Source organism: Podarcis gaigeae (assembly GCF_964106915.1).
Source record: "Podarcis gaigeae genome assembly, chromosome: 10".
Taxonomy (NCBI): Eukaryota; Metazoa; Chordata; class Lepidosauria; order Squamata; family Lacertidae; genus Podarcis; species Podarcis gaigeae.
The window spans coordinates 18,090,868-18,109,913 of NC_139686.1; the positions used below are offsets into that span (position 1 = coordinate 18,090,868).

At 41.8% G+C, this 19,046-nt stretch overlaps 2 protein-coding genes across 5 annotated transcripts in view; one reads left to right on the forward strand and one right to left on the reverse strand.

The window, feature by feature from the left end:
* Positions 1-19,046, reverse strand: part of LOC310826186 (tigger transposable element-derived protein 1-like) — a 1,677,490-nt gene that overhangs the window by 1,623,356 nt on the left and 35,088 nt on the right. The window lies entirely within an intron of this gene.
* DCP1B (decapping mRNA 1B) overlaps positions 6,059-19,046 on the forward strand; it is a 37,808-nt gene continuing 24,820 nt past the window's right edge. Inside the window, exons 1-4 of one of the 4 annotated variants that reach the window (XM_083700315.1) lie at positions 6,059-6,445; positions 7,881-8,019; positions 8,565-8,605; positions 10,610-10,737. In XM_083700315.1, coding sequence (XP_083556441.1) covers positions 7,984-8,019; positions 8,565-8,605; positions 10,610-10,737 — 205 coding nt within the window. In that variant the 5' untranslated portion in view covers positions 6,059-6,445; positions 7,881-7,983. The remainder of the gene's footprint in view (positions 6,446-7,880; positions 8,020-8,564; positions 8,606-10,609; positions 10,738-19,046) is intronic. The other 3 variants (XM_083700316.1, XM_083700314.1, XM_083700317.1) reach the window with 3 other exon arrangements.

The following is a 19,046-nucleotide window of genomic DNA, read 5'->3' on the forward strand; positions in this document are numbered from 1 at the left end:
TATTTTATAATATAATAAGTTGATCCATATGTTATAAAGTTGAGCATCAGTTAAACCTTCCCTGATGTGCTGGTTTATTACATAAGGATTTTTTTTTTAATGTGGGAAAGCATTCAAAAATAAAAGGTCACAACCCACACAATACATTAGAAGCACTACACTTTAACATGGCTTCCCCAAAGAATTATGGGGACTGTAGTTTGTTGAGGGTGATAAGAGTTGTTGGGAGACCCTGCAGAGATACCATTCCCAATAGTATAAGAAATTCTATCCACCTACTGTCTAAAATAGGGACGCGGGTGGGGCTGTGGGTTAAACCACAGAGCCTAGGGCTTGCCAATCAGAAGGTCAGCGGTTCGAATCTCCATGATGGGGTGAGCTCCCGTTGCTTGATCCCTGCTCTTGCCAACCTAGCAGTTCGAAAGCACGTCAAAGTGCAAGTAGATAAATAGGTACTGCTCCAGCGGGAAGGTAAACGACGTTTCCATGTGCTGCTCTGGTTCACCAGAAGCGGCTTAGTCATGCTGGCCACATGACCCGGAAGCTGTATGCCGGCTCCCTCGGCCAATAAAGCGAGATGAGCCCTGCAACCCCAGAGTCGGCCACAACTGGACCTAATGGTCAGGGTTCCCTTTACCTTTACTGTCTAAAATAGTTTTGAACTGTACCACCTCCATCTTTATAATGTAAATATGTCTCTGAATAGTGCTCAGTACCACTTCGCACACTATACAAAAGCAAACATGTACTTGCCATGGTGTTACAAGGCTGAGCCATAAAAAAGAAGCCAAAGGTGAGCCCGTGTGATGGCCTGGGAATCTGATTCAGAGGCTGAACCGGAGGAATCCCAGCCTGCACAGGAGTCCCCGCCTCCAGGGCCGGCTGAACTGGGGCAGAGCCCTGATTCTGAAGTGCCTGCACCTGTGCCGGATCCTCAGGAGCAGGCACCAGGTGAATCCACTCTGGCTCCAGAGGTGGTTGAGGACTCAGTGCCTACAGGTGAGTCTCCCCCTGGGCCCAGTAACCCTTCAGCCTCTCCTGAACTGCAGAGGCTCAGGGCAGAGGTGAAGGGAACTGGTTTCTCCCAGGAGGAGTGCTCGCCTTAAGGCCAGGAGAGGCGGGTCTCCTGGGGGCCGGGACCGTCCCTGGCCTCAGAGAAGATAAAGGCCAGTTAGCCCGGTCCCAGGTTGCGGGAGCAGCGTCGTTGATGAGCTGTTTCGGCCAGCATCCAGTCCTGTTTCCCCCAGAGTTCCTGTCCTTGCCCGGCTTCCCGCTGTGAACCCTGCTTCGCCCGAGGAAGTCTGTCTGCTGACCTTCAACTCAGGTCCTGGACCTCGCCCCACGGTAACCTCCCCCCTGGACCAGCACAGCCAGAGTCAGGGTTGAAGGGCACACAGAAACATACAAAAGCCAGGAATACCAATACTGGACAATCTAAACAATAATACTTGTATAGCCCTTGCTGTTGCCCAGGATGGATGAATGAGGTCCTGTTGCCCAGGATGGATGAATGAGGTCTGTCCAGAATATTATTTCTCAAATTTCAAAATGCAGTTCTCATAGTTCACCATGCCAATTCCCATTTCCCAGTTCTGTAGCTCCTCTCATTTTTGTACAGGTAGTGAGGTTCTACAGTGTGTGCATGAATATTGTAGGTGTACATGTAAAATATTTATGTCTACAGGTTAAAAGAAAACACAAGAAAGTAGTTTATGAAGTAAATCTCAGGGTGTTCTACAACTCTTTCCTCTCTCCTTCAAAATTAAAGTGGCCCACAATTAAAACTCAAAAGGAGTTTACAGCAGATCACCCAGTTTTTATGGATTATTTTCATTAACTTATTGAGAGGATGCCTGCTGTTGCCTTATATTGTGGTTGTGTGTGGAGGTTTCAGTTGTTGGTTTGTGTGTTGTCAGGGAACTGCCATCAGGGCCAGAGGGAGAGAGCGGGCTCCAGAGGGATTCTAGAGAGCGTCCCGGGATGGGAAGAGCCCATCTTCTGGGGAAGGGAATCAGCATAGCACCAGTGGAGAAGGGGGGCAGATGGGGGAATCGGCGAGGCGGTCCCATGACTCCTCGCCGGGGACCAGCGGGGAGAGTAAGGGTCCTCCGCTGCCCACACCCTCTTTGTGCAGAAGGCTTCCGTGCAGGGAGAGTAGGCGGAGACTAGGCGTCAAAGAGCTTCTTTGCTGGAAGAAGTTCAAGAAACGCCCACTGACGGATTCTGCCAGCGATTGAGAGCTGTCCGGACAGAAAAGGTTCACTCAGGCAACCCAGCCAGGTGTGGCACCGGTTTACACACGAGCAACCCCTAGAACCATTACATGTGTGTTTGTGGTTATTGTTTTGTTAAGATAGATCAGGTGTGGTCCAATCTTTTTTGCCTGGTCCCTTAACAAGGTAGTAACTTAAAACTCTTTGTCTGTGAAAATATCTCAGGATTTTCAACATGCCATATCAGTATTCACAGCAAATACACAATTATGAATCACAGTTCCAACTCTCATCGAGATGTAACAAAGTGTCCATTGTCAACTTGAAAAGTAAGTCAGGCTAAAAAAAGATAGCCTATTGATATTTTTAGTAAGGCTGCCAATTGATTAAAGATTGTTTTAGTTGATTTACTGTCTGCTTTGACTGATTAATGAATCAGTTAAAGTATCTGTAGGATTGGAGTTCTCACATGCTGTCACAACACAAGCCTTCCTAAATCAAGAGAGCAGGGACAATGATGGTAGCTGGTGTCTCCTCAATGAAGACTTGCTGCACCAGCACATAGGTGCTTTGAATGGATAATTTATCAACTCCTGCAGCAGGACAACATTTGAAACCAAATGTTACATTGTGAGACAAGTCTGGGTTGCATTGCTGGGAAATACACAAGTGTTTGAAGCTGAGATGCAAGGCCAAACAAAAGGCAGCTTGTCTAGCTGCTGTTGTGTTCTGATGATGTGGACTTCCCAGAAGCATCTAGTATTATCCGCTAGTGGAAACAGGATGCTAGAATAGATGGATTCTTAGTCTTTTTATGTTATGCTTTAATCTACACTGAGGGTCTCAGTCCTATAGATGGAAGGATTGGGGCTACATTGAAAGCATCTGAGTTTCCAAAGGAGAGGTCATACACAATCCAAGTTTCTGTTTTAAAAAATGGTTGCTTGCTTTACCTGTTTCCATAACTGTTAGTTCATCTAGGAATTGACGTGGCCATAGGACCATTCCAGTTCTGCTGACCAGGAAATAAAAAAGATGATACTCCCTCTCACTTTTGAAAAACTGCTCAGACAGAAAGATGTGTAGAGGTAGCAAGCTATTTGCATCTTCCCTAGCAGATGCCTACTCCACTTTTGGAAAGCTTCCCCTACATTTTGAGAGCTGTAGCTCAAGAACCCTGGTATTTTTACTGAAGGACCACTCTGCCCTGTCTCATCCCTGAAATAGCCGGCTGTCAAGTTCCATTGTCATAGATACTGCTCATCCACACCCCTATTTTGACAACTGGGAACAGGACAGATATGGGACAAAATTTGGTTTGAAGGCTGCCAACTCTAAGATGACTCAAAGCAATTATTTTAATAGATTTTTCTTACCACAGCTATATCAACCGTGTTGAGGAGAAATATACTTTTCAAGTGAAATGTCACAGTCATGTCCTTACTGCTTGGTTATCATATTTAATTTGTCAAGAAACATAATGAATTCAGCATTGGGAGCAGATTGCAACAATTACCTTTTTGCCTGCATATATTCCCCTTGCCATCAGAAACAGCTCTGATGGTATTTCTTTTTCATTTCCTTTTCAGCACACTTGAGTAATGCAGCTTTATTTTTGCAATGGGCATAGTGGCCTTTATATTTACATGCTAAATCATTTTTACAAGGGAAGACTAGGAGGGTTTTGGAGGAAATCTTACCACTCAGGAACCCGAGGTCATGCACAGTTGTGGCACAATTAGATTCTGTCTTCAAAATGCAGTACATTTTAAAAATTTATTTTGTTACATTTATACCCTGCCTTTTTGCGACCATGGAACCCAAAGTGGCATATATGTGTGCTTCTCATGAGAACTCCAAACTAGGGACAGACGAGATGCAGACCTGTTTAGCAGCAGCAAAGTTGTAGCCTCATTTCCTTGAGACCAGACATCAAGATTGAGAAAGGTAAGTTTGTGAGAATTCTCTGTAGAAAGAGGATTTTTACACTAATCAGTACTGCCTCTAACAATAAAAAAGAATCTTACCCACCATGTCAAGCCACATGTTGTGGCTTTTAAAGTGTTTATCAACCATATTTTCTGGCAACAAAAATGAGCCACCATTCATTGCTTGGCATGCCACAAGCTGTTCAGGCTTGCAAGACATTACTGCAAAATTACTGCAATAGTGTATCATTTCTTTGTCCCAGTACGGCCATAATTTTGTCAAATGGTTAAATTAACCTGTGGCAGGCAGTGTGTGGTTAACAACTGTATGAAAGTTTCATTCTGCTAGGGCCATAAGCGTAAGACAAAATTCTTTTTATGTCAGAGTGGTTGAATGTATACGCCACTAGAGGGTACTGTTGCATATTTACATAAAAGATAAACTAATATATGCATTTTGTTTGAATTTAAAAAAAAAAACTGATTTAGCCAGAAACTTATTGATAAAATGTTTAATTCAAGTAATGAGAGAAGAGAGGAAAGGAAGGGTCTTGAATTCAAAATGGAAACCCAGGATTGAATCATGGTGCCAATTTGTCACATGTCAGCATCAGAGTTGAGACAATACCCACTGAAATAAACTACATGATCGATTGAGCTGTCATCTAACTGTTCTGCCAGTTACCCTGTTTGCTGCTCAGCACACAATGAGCAGGATGAGTGGAAAAGCAGGCAAATGAGAAAAATAAGGGAAGATACCAATAACAGGGTAGAATGGGGGGGGGGGGGACGGGACGAAATCTCAATGGTATAAAGAATAAATATTTTATTGATCCAATACATTGTAAAGTATATAGCTTCATAAGGGACACACTTTGTTTTGTTACAGAACACACTAGAGAATACAGTAGTCTTGCTGTTAAGAGCCCCAAGGAAGAATATAAATTTTAAACACATTGGGCCCATAACACATGAAATATTTCATCTCTTTCGCCCCACTTTTTCCCCAAAGCAGGCAAATAAATACTTTTAAATTCTTAAGCTAAAAAAATGATATTTCAAATCAATCTAGAGCCATCCCCTTCCCACAACCTTGATGTTGTGGCTAGACAATTAAAGAAAACTCACCTTTGCTATTGAAGCTGATGCTGCTTAATATTAAAAATAATTGTTTTGTGGAAGAGGTGTGGCCTACACAATACAGTGAGGTGGCACTCCTGGAAGGGTGAGTCATTTTAAGAAATTTGAATTTATGCAATTGTCAAAACTTTTGACACTTTCAGATCTAAAAATGCTATTAAAAATAAATATTCACTCTAGATTATGGATGTTCTGTATTATTACTGTTAAAGCCATGTCATAGCAAGAAAGTTTGAAAATATGGCAGCAGTATATATCCTTCCCCCAAATCTCATTATCCGATACTGAAGGTATCTTAATCTGAAGGGCGTGTGTCATGTTTCCTGTGGTTTTAGCCACTGTATGAGAGGTAGACTTATGACAACGGCCCCCCCCCCCATAGTAGTAAGCATGTTCCCCTTTGAACTTGTGCATGTTATGCACCTGCTAACATCATGGAAGTCCCTCTTTTAAAAAGGTGGCAACCGGATTCCTCAATATTTTATGAATTTGCCTTGTAATTTTTAAAACTATTTGAATAAAAATAGTAACAATAGTGACTATGTTTCTCCTTATTTTGCTAAATGCTTTAATTTGGCACTGACTGGCAGATAATGTGAGATACAATAACACAATTGTTGGTTTGTGGTTTCATTTCTTGTTTTACACATAAGTGTGAAAACAACTTCCTAGATTGTAAAAAAAAAAAAAAAAACCAAAGAAAAAAACCCGTTGTTGAGTTTGGGTTTTATTTTAGCTTTTTGCAGGCAGCATCTTTGCTCTTTGCTTTTCCCTTTCTTTTTAACGTGGGTCTCGTAAGGGATAAACCACAGGCCGAGGGTCTTTGAGATGACCTGTTGCCAGTGGCAACAATCTAGCGCTCTCCGGACTCGGTGCTCGATCGCCAGGACTGGGTTTTCCCCGGTCGTGGCGCTGAGGGAACAGGCCGGCGCGTTCCATCTCTCTCTTCTTCTCGGCTCTCGGCTAGTCGTGTCTGTCCCGCGCTCTAAGTGTTGTTTTCACGGAGGCAAGATGGCTGCGGCGGTGGCCGGGGCCGCCTTACTGGGCAAGGGGCTGGACATCAGCCTGGCGGCACTGCAGCGGCACGACCCCTACATCTGCAGCATCGTAGACGTGGCCAGCCAGGTGGCGCTCTACACTTTCGGGCACCGAGCCAATGAGTGGGTGAGGAACCGAGTGTCATCGCGGGGTGGTGGGTGGTGGTGGTGAAATGGGGCAGAGATGGAATAAAGCACCTGCCACTTTAAATCAACCAGCGTCATCCTCGCGCCGTAAATTCTGTAGTGCAGGGCCGGCTGGGCTGGCGAAATCGTTCTTAAAGCGTCTGCGCAGATGAAACTTGGTGGGAGACACTTTCCCTGGCTTTTTAAGTTGTTCTTCCGCTCATGCGCTTTAAGCGGCTGATGCGTGACTGCAGCCCGGGCAAACAGGGCGGAAGGGGAGGATGGACGAGTAAAGCATGACATCTAGACATATCTGCCAACTTTCCCCTCTTTTTTAAGGGAAATTCCCTTATTCCGAATAGGATTCCTCGCAAGAAAAGGGAAAAGTTGACAGCTATGCATCTAGAGCAGGTCGATACCGAGCTTGCTTGCATTTATAATAGGACTAACCTCATAATGAGGTTATAATAGGACTAACCTCATAATGAGGTCCTGGAGAGAACAGTAATATTGGAGATGCTTGGGGAGAAACTAAGGCTGCAGTCCTGGTGTCCTATACGCACGTGGGATGAAGTCCCGTTGAAGTTAATGTGGCCTACTTCTGAGTATAGTGCTTAGCTGGGACTGTACCCCAGTAAACACAGTGGAGCTTACTTACGGGTATACAGTACATTGACAGGATTGCATTGTTTATGTGCTTTTTAATTAGTGTTTGAGTTTGACCAGATCTAAGTGAAACAGCTGCTTGGACCAGCATGCTCAAAATGCAGTGTGCAATGCTGCTTCTCCCCTGGGCTGGCTGCTTGGTTTGGTGCTAGTAGGTACTGGACTGAGACAAGCAGCTCCTTGAAGCAACAGCTCCTTGGGCCAGTGTGCCCGTCAAAGGGTGTGCAAAGCTGCAGTAGCTGCCTCCTTTGTCTCCTCAAACTGCCTGGCTATGGTCGCCCAGTTTAGCACAGCAAAGACTAGACCCAGGTGCAGCTCCCTGGCCAGCATGCCCAACAAAAGCAGCTTGCAGTGGTGCCAGACAGGCCCGTGCAGAGGGCAGGGGGTAGCTGGGTACATTTGTCCTGAGCTTTGGAGGGCTACGCTGGCTTGGGGCCTCCACCAGAGGCCTGCTGGACATACACTGTCTTGCCAAGAATGTGCCTCCCAGCCAACCGGGGACTTAATGGGTGAAACGGCCATGGGTGAAGCAACCATACCTGTGGACCTGCGTTACTGCATACTAGTGTATAGTGTCAGATCAGATTTGGTGCCCCTACTTCAGTGGCACATCTTATGAAAAAGGCTCCTTTCCTGGGCCTCAGACAAGCTTTGCATGGGCCTGGTGCCAGACGTCTTTTCATTCTCTGTGGATTGGCTGCTTAGTTTAGTGAAGGCACACAAACACAGCTCTGGTTGTCCTGGAAGTTCAGAGTTTTCTTTTTTTAAAGGAGGTTGGCCAGAATGATGCCTGGGCAGTATACTGGACAGTAGCATATTACGTGTTGGCAGTGAGACCTTATGGAAGCGTGAGCCCTCAGCAATTTACTAGCCATGCAGACTCCTGATGCCAGCCCTGCTGTAGCCATGGTATAGTATATGTTTAGAGCCTAGATTGCATGAAAATGGAGTTTCACATTATCCAAAAAAGCAGAGATAATTTTGCTTTATTTTCTACTCAGTGTCTGCTCTTGCTTCAGCCACAGTAGGGCAATTTGTATAAAGTGTCTAATATGACCCTGGCAAACAGGATTGTTAGTTTAGGAAAGGAGGCATTTTCTACCCCAAAATGGGAAAGCAGCTGTGTTATGACAAATGAGCTGGCATCTGGGCCTAATTCTTCTTTAAAAGGTTTGTTTCATATGTTATGTTTCTAGTGCATATATACAGAGCACATGTTAAAAGGGGGGGAGGAATACTGTAAATGTGTGCTTAGAAAAATGTATACTGTGATTTAAAAGACATGTACATACCAGAAAGCCAGTGTTTAATTGATCCTTTAAAATCACATTTCATCACCTGTAACATTTGAAACAGCCCCCAATTTTGTCTGTTTGTCTGCTTATGCTTTGCACTAATTCACTTAGGTGGCTTTTATTCTGTTTTTAAAATTATGCATTTTTAATTGATTTTAGGAAAAGACTGATGTGGAAGGAACACTGTTTGTTTACACAAGGTGGGAATTTTATTAATTTTAATATCAGTGTTTTAAATTCACACCATTCTCATACTACAGAAAAGAAGCACAGAAAAGAGATATCATTGACTGGATCAAGAGGTACAAGTTTTTGAATTGCATGAAACTCTTCATCACTTATGAAGGTTGAAAACATATATTGGAAATTAAAGATACTTGGTCTGATGTTAACATGATAAGTGTAGAATTATTATTTTTTTAAATACTGCAGATTGATGAACCTTGATGAAGAGAATGACTCCCCATACCTTTCTCCTATGATAATAAGGCAGTGAAAAACTTATAACAAGGTGTGAGGAGGAGGTTTCTGTGCAGACTAAACAAAGTATCAGGCAAATATTTCCGATGTCAAAGTTTTATGATACCGCACCCTCTTTTAAACTTACTAGATCTTCCTTACAAATAATATTTAGAACCTTCTTATATATTTCTTATATTTTGAAAAAAATTGAACTAAATAATAATAAAAATAAGAAGAATGTGAAACACAAGCTTGCTGCTAATAGTAGTAATAAATTGTAAAGCGCTGAAAATCCTGTAAGGAAGGTCAGTACAGTCGTACCTTCGTTTTTGAACAGCTTAGTTCTTGAAAGTTTTGGCTCCTGAATGCCACAAACCCAGAAGTGACTGTTCTGATTTGCGAACTATTTTTGGAAGCCGAACGGCCGATGGGGCTTCCACAGCTTCCGATTGGCTGCAGGACCTTCCTGCAGCCAATCAGAAGCCACGCTTTGGTTTCCGAACATTCTGGAAGTCGAACGGACTTTATTGTGTTGTTATTCTTGTATAGCCTAAAGGCAGTTGAGACCAAGAAAATAGTGGCTTGCCTAAAGAGTAATACCTGGCAAGTTGATTCCGGAGATTTGAACCGAATATTTTCCAGTTCAAATTCATATATTCCACAATTCAGACTGTTAAAAACCACTTCAGACTGTCAAAAAGTAAAATGAGGAACAGAGATAAGAGAGTATTTTTCTGCATCTATTTCTGGAAACCATTTTATAAAGACAGTTTTATTTATAATCTGCTGGTGCTGCACGTTAGGGGAGAAATAAGTGTGTTTTTTAAAATATTGAAAGTAAGCCTTCTGTTAGGAATAAAAGTAAAATGAACTGAACAAACGAATCTTATAATTCTCTGATTATCATCATGTTTGCTGCTTTCTATCACTTCCACCCTTTGTTTCATTTTCTGTCACCTCCCTTCCTGTAATGCACATTCCTAGTGGCTTCAGGGTACAGAGACATCCTTGGAAGGCTACCAAACTTGGAATGTCTCCCACACATTAAGCCAGTGTCTTTTCACTGGTATCAAACACAGTTCAAAATTGGAACATTCTACATGTACCCATTTTAATAACCATGTGTTGAAAAGGTTAAAAAAGGCAAAGGTTAAAAATGGCAATGAAGGCCCTCTGTGTAGCGAATTTCCTTAGTGTGCCCATTCTTGCTTCATCATAAAAAGGAAGTTACAATGTAAAGAGTCCAACTAATACGACACTGTTAAAGTGGAGCAGGCCTCTGATGGTTAAAGTGTACATTTGGGCACAGTGCTTTGTATGCACAAGAGATTCAGATATTTTTAAAAACTGTTCTTTCATATATTAGTTTTTAACTAGCTGAGCTCTTGTTAGGAGCACTGTTGCTTAGCCCTCACAAACTGTATCTTTTGTATTTAAATAATAAGAAGGTAACTGCAGGTAAACTGCAGAAGCAGTGAATTAAAATAAGATATGTAAATTTCTAAAGTAGTAGAGGAGGAGATTGATTATAACAGTGAGAGGGTGCCGTTCTAAGAGGAAGAGGTGTCTGACTTGTACTGAAGTTGGTAAAAAATAAAAATGCTGCCCCCCCCAAGCCAAGTCTTTTCTTAGGCTTTAGTAAAAAATATAGCCATACCTGTAGAACAAAGTGTTTTAAAATATAATTTCATTCAGTTATTTTTCATTGACTGTGGAGGGTTTTATTTCTGATCGTTTTTCAGATCAGCTTCACCGAAGTATGGATTCACTATTATGAATAGGCTGAGTATGGAAAATCGGACAGAACCCATAACTAAAGATCTGGATTTCCAGTTGCAGGACCCTTTTCTGCTTTACAGAAATGCCAGATGTGAGTAACACTTTCGTGCATTAACTAAACTCATTCTTGGGGTTGAAGTATGCTTCTTCCAAGCTGCTTCTTGAAAATCTCTATGGAAAATTTCAAAACTTGAAAAAGTAGTTATAAAGTTTCTTGCTTTTCAAGAAAGCAGTTGAAAATCCTGGATTGGCTGCACTAGTGAGTTCTCCAAGGAAAACTCCATATCCAGCTATTCCTTGAAGAGGCTTGCAAAGAGTCGATCAGTGGCACTTCAAAGCACTGCAGAGGGTTATTTGCAAGCACCCAGGATGGTGCTTTGGTGTCCTGACTTTTGCTAGGCCTTCAAAGTGCTCCATCATTTGATGTCATTGTGATGTCAGGTGACTGCTGTGAGAGATAGGGTATATAAGGATACGGCGCGCAGCCAGATCCAGTTCTTCACCCCTGTTGTTCCTGGGTTCTCTAGCACAAGCAAAAAATGGGTATGTTCATACAGGTGGGCTCAATAACTCCCATTGAGATATGTGATAAGCTCATGTTTAGAGCAGCAAGGGCTTAATCAGTGATGCTGATATCTTTCTAGTAGTCTCAGTTTATAGGTATTTGTTTGAAGGATTTTTACTCTGCTCTTCAGCTGATAAAGGTTCCCACTTGTCCTGAAGGATGACTGTGTTGCCTTGGCTGCCTTCTAACGCTGACAAGGCTGGATGCCTCAGGCTGCTGATTTTAGATGTCACAAAAGGGTATCAAATTGTTAGTTATTCTAATTACTATTATTATTATCAGTAGTACTGTAGTAGTAGCCACGTATTTTTACTGCCAGGAAAAGGTTCTAATGGGATTTTCTGCCTCGGGTGCCAAAATAACTTTGCTGGCCTTGGGTACTAAGCCCTCTAACTTGTCGGGGTGTATGGGGTGCAATTTATTCCTCCTCAGGGAGGAAAATGTCTTGAGCCAGCCTTTATCGTGACAATGAAATTTCGTTAGTACACCAGCCATGTGTCTTATCCAGCAACCCAACCTACAGAATAGTCTGCATGAGTCATGAGCAGGCTTGCCAAAATAATGAGACAAGCGCTAGTTTAGAACCCCATGGTGGGAAAAGCAGTGACACGGGCATTTGGGCAGAGTAGAAGCAGGGAGTGGAAAGAGTATATACCCCCCCCCTCAAATTTCCCTGTCCCATGCCTGCCTGCCTGCCTGCCTTTTAATGTGGCATTAGGGCTCGTTTAAACAACATTTGCATGTAATTTGTAGTTAGTAGTTCTTTATGTAACACTAGCATCTAGCAACCCTGAACAGCTTGTAGTTCTGTTGTGCTTTCACAACTGCATATTAATAAACAATCCATCTGCCTAAGAGATTACAGCATTCTCTAGGTTTTAAATACCAAATTAGAATCATAGGCATAACAAACACTTGAAGAGGATGAGAAAAGCTGGGTTGTTTTCTGTTGTGTTTGTACACATATGGGTTACCCATACCATATAGTGATATCAAGGACTGATTTTTCTCTTCCAGTTTATATGTTGGCCTTGAGAAAATGTGGTGTCCCAAGAACTCTGTACACTTGGGAATCGCACTTTTGGACATGGGACTAATGCAGATGCAATCTTTATGCTCCCTCTTTCCCATAGTTGAATGCCCATGGGAATGCATGATTTGCCCTCCACAAATCTCCTCTCCTCTCTTGGGCACAAATGCTACCCTTGCTCTTAATTATGGTTAAAGGAATTAAGCATTAATCATAAACAGGGATCAGCCTGGATTTGAAACCATACAGCAAAGGTAGTCATATAAATAAGCCCATAAGTTATTAACCTGTTGCAGCTGGCGGGGGGCACCAGGTGGCGCATTGGAAGATGGCCGACAATAACATCTCTCCGACCCACTCAAGGTAATTAAGAGGCTGCTATGGGAAGTATGCAGCCTTCCCGGCCCCCCCTCCAAGGAGATGGGGGGACTGCCTTGCCAGTGGTGTCCATAATGCACCCCCGGAATTGAAAGAAGGGGGTGCCCGGTCACTTGGCACAAGCCCTCAGTGAAGTCGGCTCTTCCTGACGCCTTCTCCAATCAGCACACTGGTTCGCTTCAGCTCGAAAATATAATTGGAAATATATAATTGGAAAGAAGCTAAAGCACATACATCAAGCGAAGTTCGGGAGTTAAGACTGCTGATTAATGGATCTCTGTGACCGGAACGACGAGCGGGACAAATAAATCAAGTGATGAACCACCATTAAGAGACTGGTATGTTTGGAGTGAAACGGAAGGGGGGTGGAGGAAAAAACTTTTATTTTCTTTGCCTTATGTGAGTATTAATAACCCTCCACCCCAGAAAGAAGAATTGTTGCATTTTATTAATCACAAGCAGGAAATCAAGAACTGTGTGGAGTGAATTATTGATCAAAGAGAGGATTGGTAAACATCGGAGAACGGAGAACTGCGCAGTTTTAAATGGCGTCTCGCTAAGACAGGCTTGTCTAAGAAAGACGGGGGGAGGAGGACCAGGATCATCGGAATGTGAATGATGATTGGAATGTGATTTAAACCTGGCAGAGCCCTCTGATATACTTGGCAAGCCTGGGAAAATTAATGGACAGACTGAGGATAAATTCTTTACGGAGGTGTGGAATGGCGTCTGTCCCTATGTGATATGATTTTTGGAGAGTGTAAAACCCACACAGAGGATGTTTGTTTTCAACCCGCTTGTGAAGATTATCAGAGATCGCAAAGAAAGGAATATACGATAACAACAAGAAGATGAAGAAAGTAATAAAGAGACTATCTGGACAGAACGGGATAGAACTGTCTAATTAAAGCAGCAATATAAGTGATGCTTGCACCCCCGTTCGGAGCTTGAAGTATGGGTACCCCCAACAAAATTTAAAAATCTGGCTGTATAATTTGGAACTAATGTGATTTGGAAATAATGTGATTTGATTGGCCTGTTAATAAAAAATATATTAAAAAAGAAACCTGTTGCAGCTGGCACAGGAAGGATGGAGAGCAGTAGCAGACAGCATGGTGGAACGGCAATTCTCATCCGACCTGTCAGTTGCATTGCTGCTGCTTACAGGAAGTAGAGGGGGAGGGACAAGGTCCATTGTTGGAGACAAATCTGGCATTCCTGCTGGTGAATTTGCAACACAGTGAACTGGTTTCCACCTCGCCTCTACGTCCCTGTAAGCATTGGTGATGTGACCAACTGGAGGTCGAGTCAGTGACCATAACCATGCTGACCTCAACTGATGAAGAGCTCTGCCCCACTTCCAATAGCTTGATGTGTGTGTCAAAGGGTAGTGTTTAAATATAAGGCTGGTTGGTTGGTTGGTTGGTTGTTGTTGTTGTTGTTGTAGATGACAGCATATTTAAACAGCAAACTATTCAGCAAAATAAAGTGAGCTGCCTTAGGTCAATTAGTGAGCAAAATAATATAAGACAGCAACATTGCATCACAGGAGGGCCAGAGAAAATCCTCCTCTAAGCTAGAGGATTAAAGGAATACTTTCACCAATTCTCTATCTGGCAGTCTTAGTGGGTAGAAACCTGACATACAATGAGAAATAAAAAATAAAGAAACAGAAAGCTAGTGTTCCCAAACTAGAATAATACAGAGTGCCCTTGACACCACCCCTTGCTAACTATTAGTATCACAACACAAAGACTCTTAACTTTCTGCACTGCTTCCTGTCCCAGCCATCCCATATTTAAATAGCAAAAGGGAAAAAAAGAGAGAAGTTTGTGCCTCTCTTTGTGTTTAGGGAAGCCTGCAATGCATTCTGAACCATTACTTAACCTTTGTCTCCTCCTTACATCATGCCAGTGGCTGTTACAGCACTGTTCCTTCCTATGCTGCTGAACTAATGCGAGAATCCCTGTGCCACATCAGAAGAGCTTGTTTTGCGCCTCCTCCCCATGCTAGTGTTATCCCAGATTCCAGAGAGTGCAGTTGCTTATGGTGTTTCCTCCCTCGCCCCTTTCTATGCAATGCTGGGCTTTGCCTGAAAACCAAAGGCCATAATGCCTCCATCACAAGTGAATTTATAAGGTATTAACACCAATAGTTGAGAGCAATTGGGAAGGAAAGAGGAGTAATGTTTGCCAGCTTTGTAAAACAAGCCCTCAAAAGTTACTAGCCTTCAAACATTTTTACAAGTGTGCTGGGAGCTAACAGAGGCGGAAGAGAGACACACATTTCTGCTGCGCTCTTTCAGCTGCCTGTTTCGTTTCACATTAAACACATAGAAAGGACAGAGGGCTCCATCCCTCCTTTCCCAGTCTGCTCACTTCCTTGTATGGAATTCCTGGTTGCCGATGGCTACCAAACTGATTCTTAAATGCAAGGCTGGGCTAAGGCATGTGAGACCTGGCTCAAATTAAGCTCTTATCTGCATAGCTTGACATTACTGTTGTTTTGACTAAGTGTGCACATGTGCTGTTGCCATGGATAATCTTGGTGTCTTTTTCTGGAGCATGCAAGATCAAGGCTGAGAACAAAATAACTGCTACAGTTGTTGAAGAACAAGAAGTAGAAAATTCCTTCCCCTCCTTGTTCTGTAAAAAGCATTCATTTCTGTTCCTTTTGCTTGCCATTTGGGTAGGAACCCTGGACATTATGACACCCTTAACCAGCCAACATCAGCAGTGGTTTTTGTCTACCATGTCATCTATTCCTCTCAAATCTTCAGTCTTCTCTAGATTTCGTTAGAGTGGACTATGAATAGTTGTTATAGCAAGTCTCGTTATAAAAAAAATAGGAAACAAAATGTTTTGAAGTAAAAGTATGATCCACCTGAGCTGAACTTCTTTTTAAAGTCCCATTTGATTTCAGTAGGACAAAACTAGCCATGCACTGAACTTCCCCCCTGAGATCAACGGGACTTGAAAGTGCTTGATTTTAGCTCAAAGTGCCCTGGGTGCAAAATGTGATTGATAATTGAACCTGTTCACATCTCCATACCCCTTGGATACTTGCTACCCCTGGTCTAAACTATGGTTGCCAACTATGTCTGAACTCCTCTAAATTTCCAGCTTTGGAACAAGCTGGGATCTATGGTTGAGGATGCTGACGTATTCCAAAGCTGGCAACCATAGTTTCCCAGTATAGATGGAACAAGAAATTGTGGTTAATTGCAGACTTTCTGGGTAGATGGTTGGCACTGTGAAGGAACGAAGGGGCTGTTTGCATGGGCAAAAGGCTTGTTCATACCTTGTCTTAATAAGCCACAATATGATGGTCCAAACACAACTTTGCTTTTAAATACTTAAAATAATTGTTTGCTATTTTTCTTAAACTGGATGCTTTCCCCTCCCTACCCCTCCAATTCAAAAGTAGTTCTATTCTAGGGGTAAATACACTTCATAACCTCAGCTGTAATCAGACATAGATTCAATAATAGTTATTTGCTTGGACTAGCTAACTATAGCCTAGAAGCAAAATTAGTGCTTACTGTAAGAAAATTACCTCTTTTTGCCCTTCCATTAAATTGGCTAGTACTTATATTCTTCACATAACATTTTTTCTGTTGTATATTATTTTGAATAACATATTTTTGTATACATTTTAGCCCTGGTTAAACTATTCTGTGTAATATAAAAATGAGCACTTGATATATTCAAGCATAATTCTAGCAATAACAGAACTTTGAAAGTCAAGTAGGAGGACTAAACAACTAAATGAAACCCTAACCCTTTGCTTAGGCAGTATTTGAAGTCAGTTTGGTTTCATTATACATGTGTATCTGTAGGTATCGAATGAAACAGAGATCTGTTAGTAATGGCAAGGGACAGAACTTTTGCTCCTGGGAAGTAAAATACTTCCATGCTGTAAAGAGAAGTATTATAGTGTGGGTTACTAGTATATAATTTCCCTGAACAGGAACTTTACTTCAACTGTGTTGTGCAAACAATTTTATATTGTTACAGTAGACTATCACAGAACTCTGTTGAAAAGTTCCAAAAGGTCTTCTAGATTAGTGGCTTACATATTCGGTAAATATTACATTATGGGTCTTATGGGCAGAAATAAACTGAGATGACATTGCAGGGCAAATTGAATAATGTGACATCAAACTGTTACAACAGTGTGCTCAGCCTTTTTTGTTATGCAGGTCTAAAAACCACAGTTTTGCTACTTGTTGGTCTTACAGCAAACTTTCCCCCCTGGTATAGAAACATAGATTTATAAATGTGAGCTTTTAGAGAAAGAAGACCTGTTTCAGTTTTAAGTCATGCACCAGCTGTACTGTGTATTTTTATGTATAGACCATCATATGACATATCATATTTCATAGGGTGGCTTGCCACTTGAAGAACCTCCTGAGGAGCCTGTTTTCCCCTAGAACACATATTTAAAGCTGCTGGTATAGAACCACTTTCCTGCTCTGAGGTAGAACTGTATACAAAGCAAACAATATCCACGTTATACTCATTGCCTATAGATTTCTTGGTACTCTAGTACAAGTCTTCTCCATTGGATGTCTTATCTAAACTTTCAGCACATTTTTACCTAGGCTCCCAGCATTTGTTGGAGAACCATTGAAAGATCATTCTGATAAACCAAAAATACCAATTCATTACAGTATCCATCTTCATTACTATTCAGTATTGTATCAGAGCAAAACTATGCCATGTGAGAAGAGGTGGAATGAAGTGCTTAAGATAAGAATGCTATGCAGATTGTCAACGGCTGGTGCTGATTTTGCAATGGTTCTCCACTCTCGGAGGTGAAATCTGAGGGGTGGTATGAGAGGCACGTTTTGAGTTTTCTGCTAGTATGGATGGTTCCGAATTCATAAAAAGACTAATGCACTACACTGTACAGTGCCAGAGGTTCCCTTTCTGGATTTCAAAACATAGACAGTACAGTTTAGTCTGGACATACTTTGTTGAGAAAATATGGCCAACTGTGGCCATATTGGACATTTCTTTGAGATAAATAGGCCTTTCCAAGTAGACTGGACAGTTTTATTTGAAAAAGGAGACATTTGAAGTGGCTTACTGTTCTTGTTCCATACTGTTATTATATACCCATTATGAGAGGTTCTGTATTCTGATCTTGTGCAAACATTTAAAAGTAATCAAAACTATTTGTGACCATGTACTGAGTAATTTTGAAAAATGAGAAATTAGAAAACAAAAATCTCTGACACAGTGAGCATTTGGAAACCAGTCTTGTTATCACAGTTTTAAGAAGCTAGACATCAGTTCTCTGCCAAATTATTTAAGCATATTTATTTCTGAAACTGCCTGTCTCTGTAAGTACTCTGGGAATTCTCAGTTCTAAAGACCTTTCTTATAAATTTAGAAATAGAATTTTAGAATATTTCACCTGCAGATACCAAAATATTCACTCTATTTTTTCAGATATCATAAAATACAGTTATCGTTTCATTGAGTTTTGTATATCATGTTACTATGGGTCCTTACCTCCAGGTGTGATGTAGAAGCAACTGAGTTGGGTTTCATGGACCATCTTGCCAGTATACTTCACTCCAGGCTCCCCTGGGTGGTGCGTAGGAAGTGGACGATAAGCTGTAGTTGCTTGCCGAACAATGGTCTGAAACATCCTGTTCTTCAAAATGAATTTTCACAGTCCAAATGGATAGATGGCAAAAGTGAACTCTGCGTGGCAGTGACAATTTCATTGGAAGTATTCAAACCTAGTAGCTGGAAAATTTGCAAAAATTGTACATTTTTGTTAAAACTCCCAAAGGCAGACCGAAGGGAACCACTTAACAATCTGAGCGATATCTTGTGTGTCGCTCCTTGTTTTTTTCAGTTCTTCCCAGTCTTTTTCTTGCGGTCTGTGCCTTGTGCTTGCTTAAAATCCTTCTCCTCTGTTAGTTTTACAGGGAAAACTTGGACTGAGAAGTGAGGATAATGGGCTCCATCTGCCTGTCAGTTCATCACCTCCCTGAGTCATAGAGGTCTCTGGTTTTCATACATCACCACCACTGTCTCTGATAATGTACCCTTGTATTTGGAGGAATATGTCTTTCTAAAGGGGTTCTTGGACTTTCTGGACTTCACCCAGAGAGAATTTTTCATCAAATGAATGTATTACATTTTTTTAAAAAAAAAAAACGAGAACTAGGCCAATAGAGTTACAAAATGGTGATACACACGAGTCTTATGCAATGCAAGTTTAATGCATATTTTTGCAGTGCGTGTCTAGATCCTTTCATCTATATGCAATGTGATAAAGTGCCTGTTTCAGTGCCAGCCCTGAAAACTAGCCTTCTAACATTTTTCAGCAATTAAAAAATAACTCCCGGATAACATCTCCTTAAAAGGAAAGGAATGTAGTTTACACCATAAGTATGCAACCTTTCCAG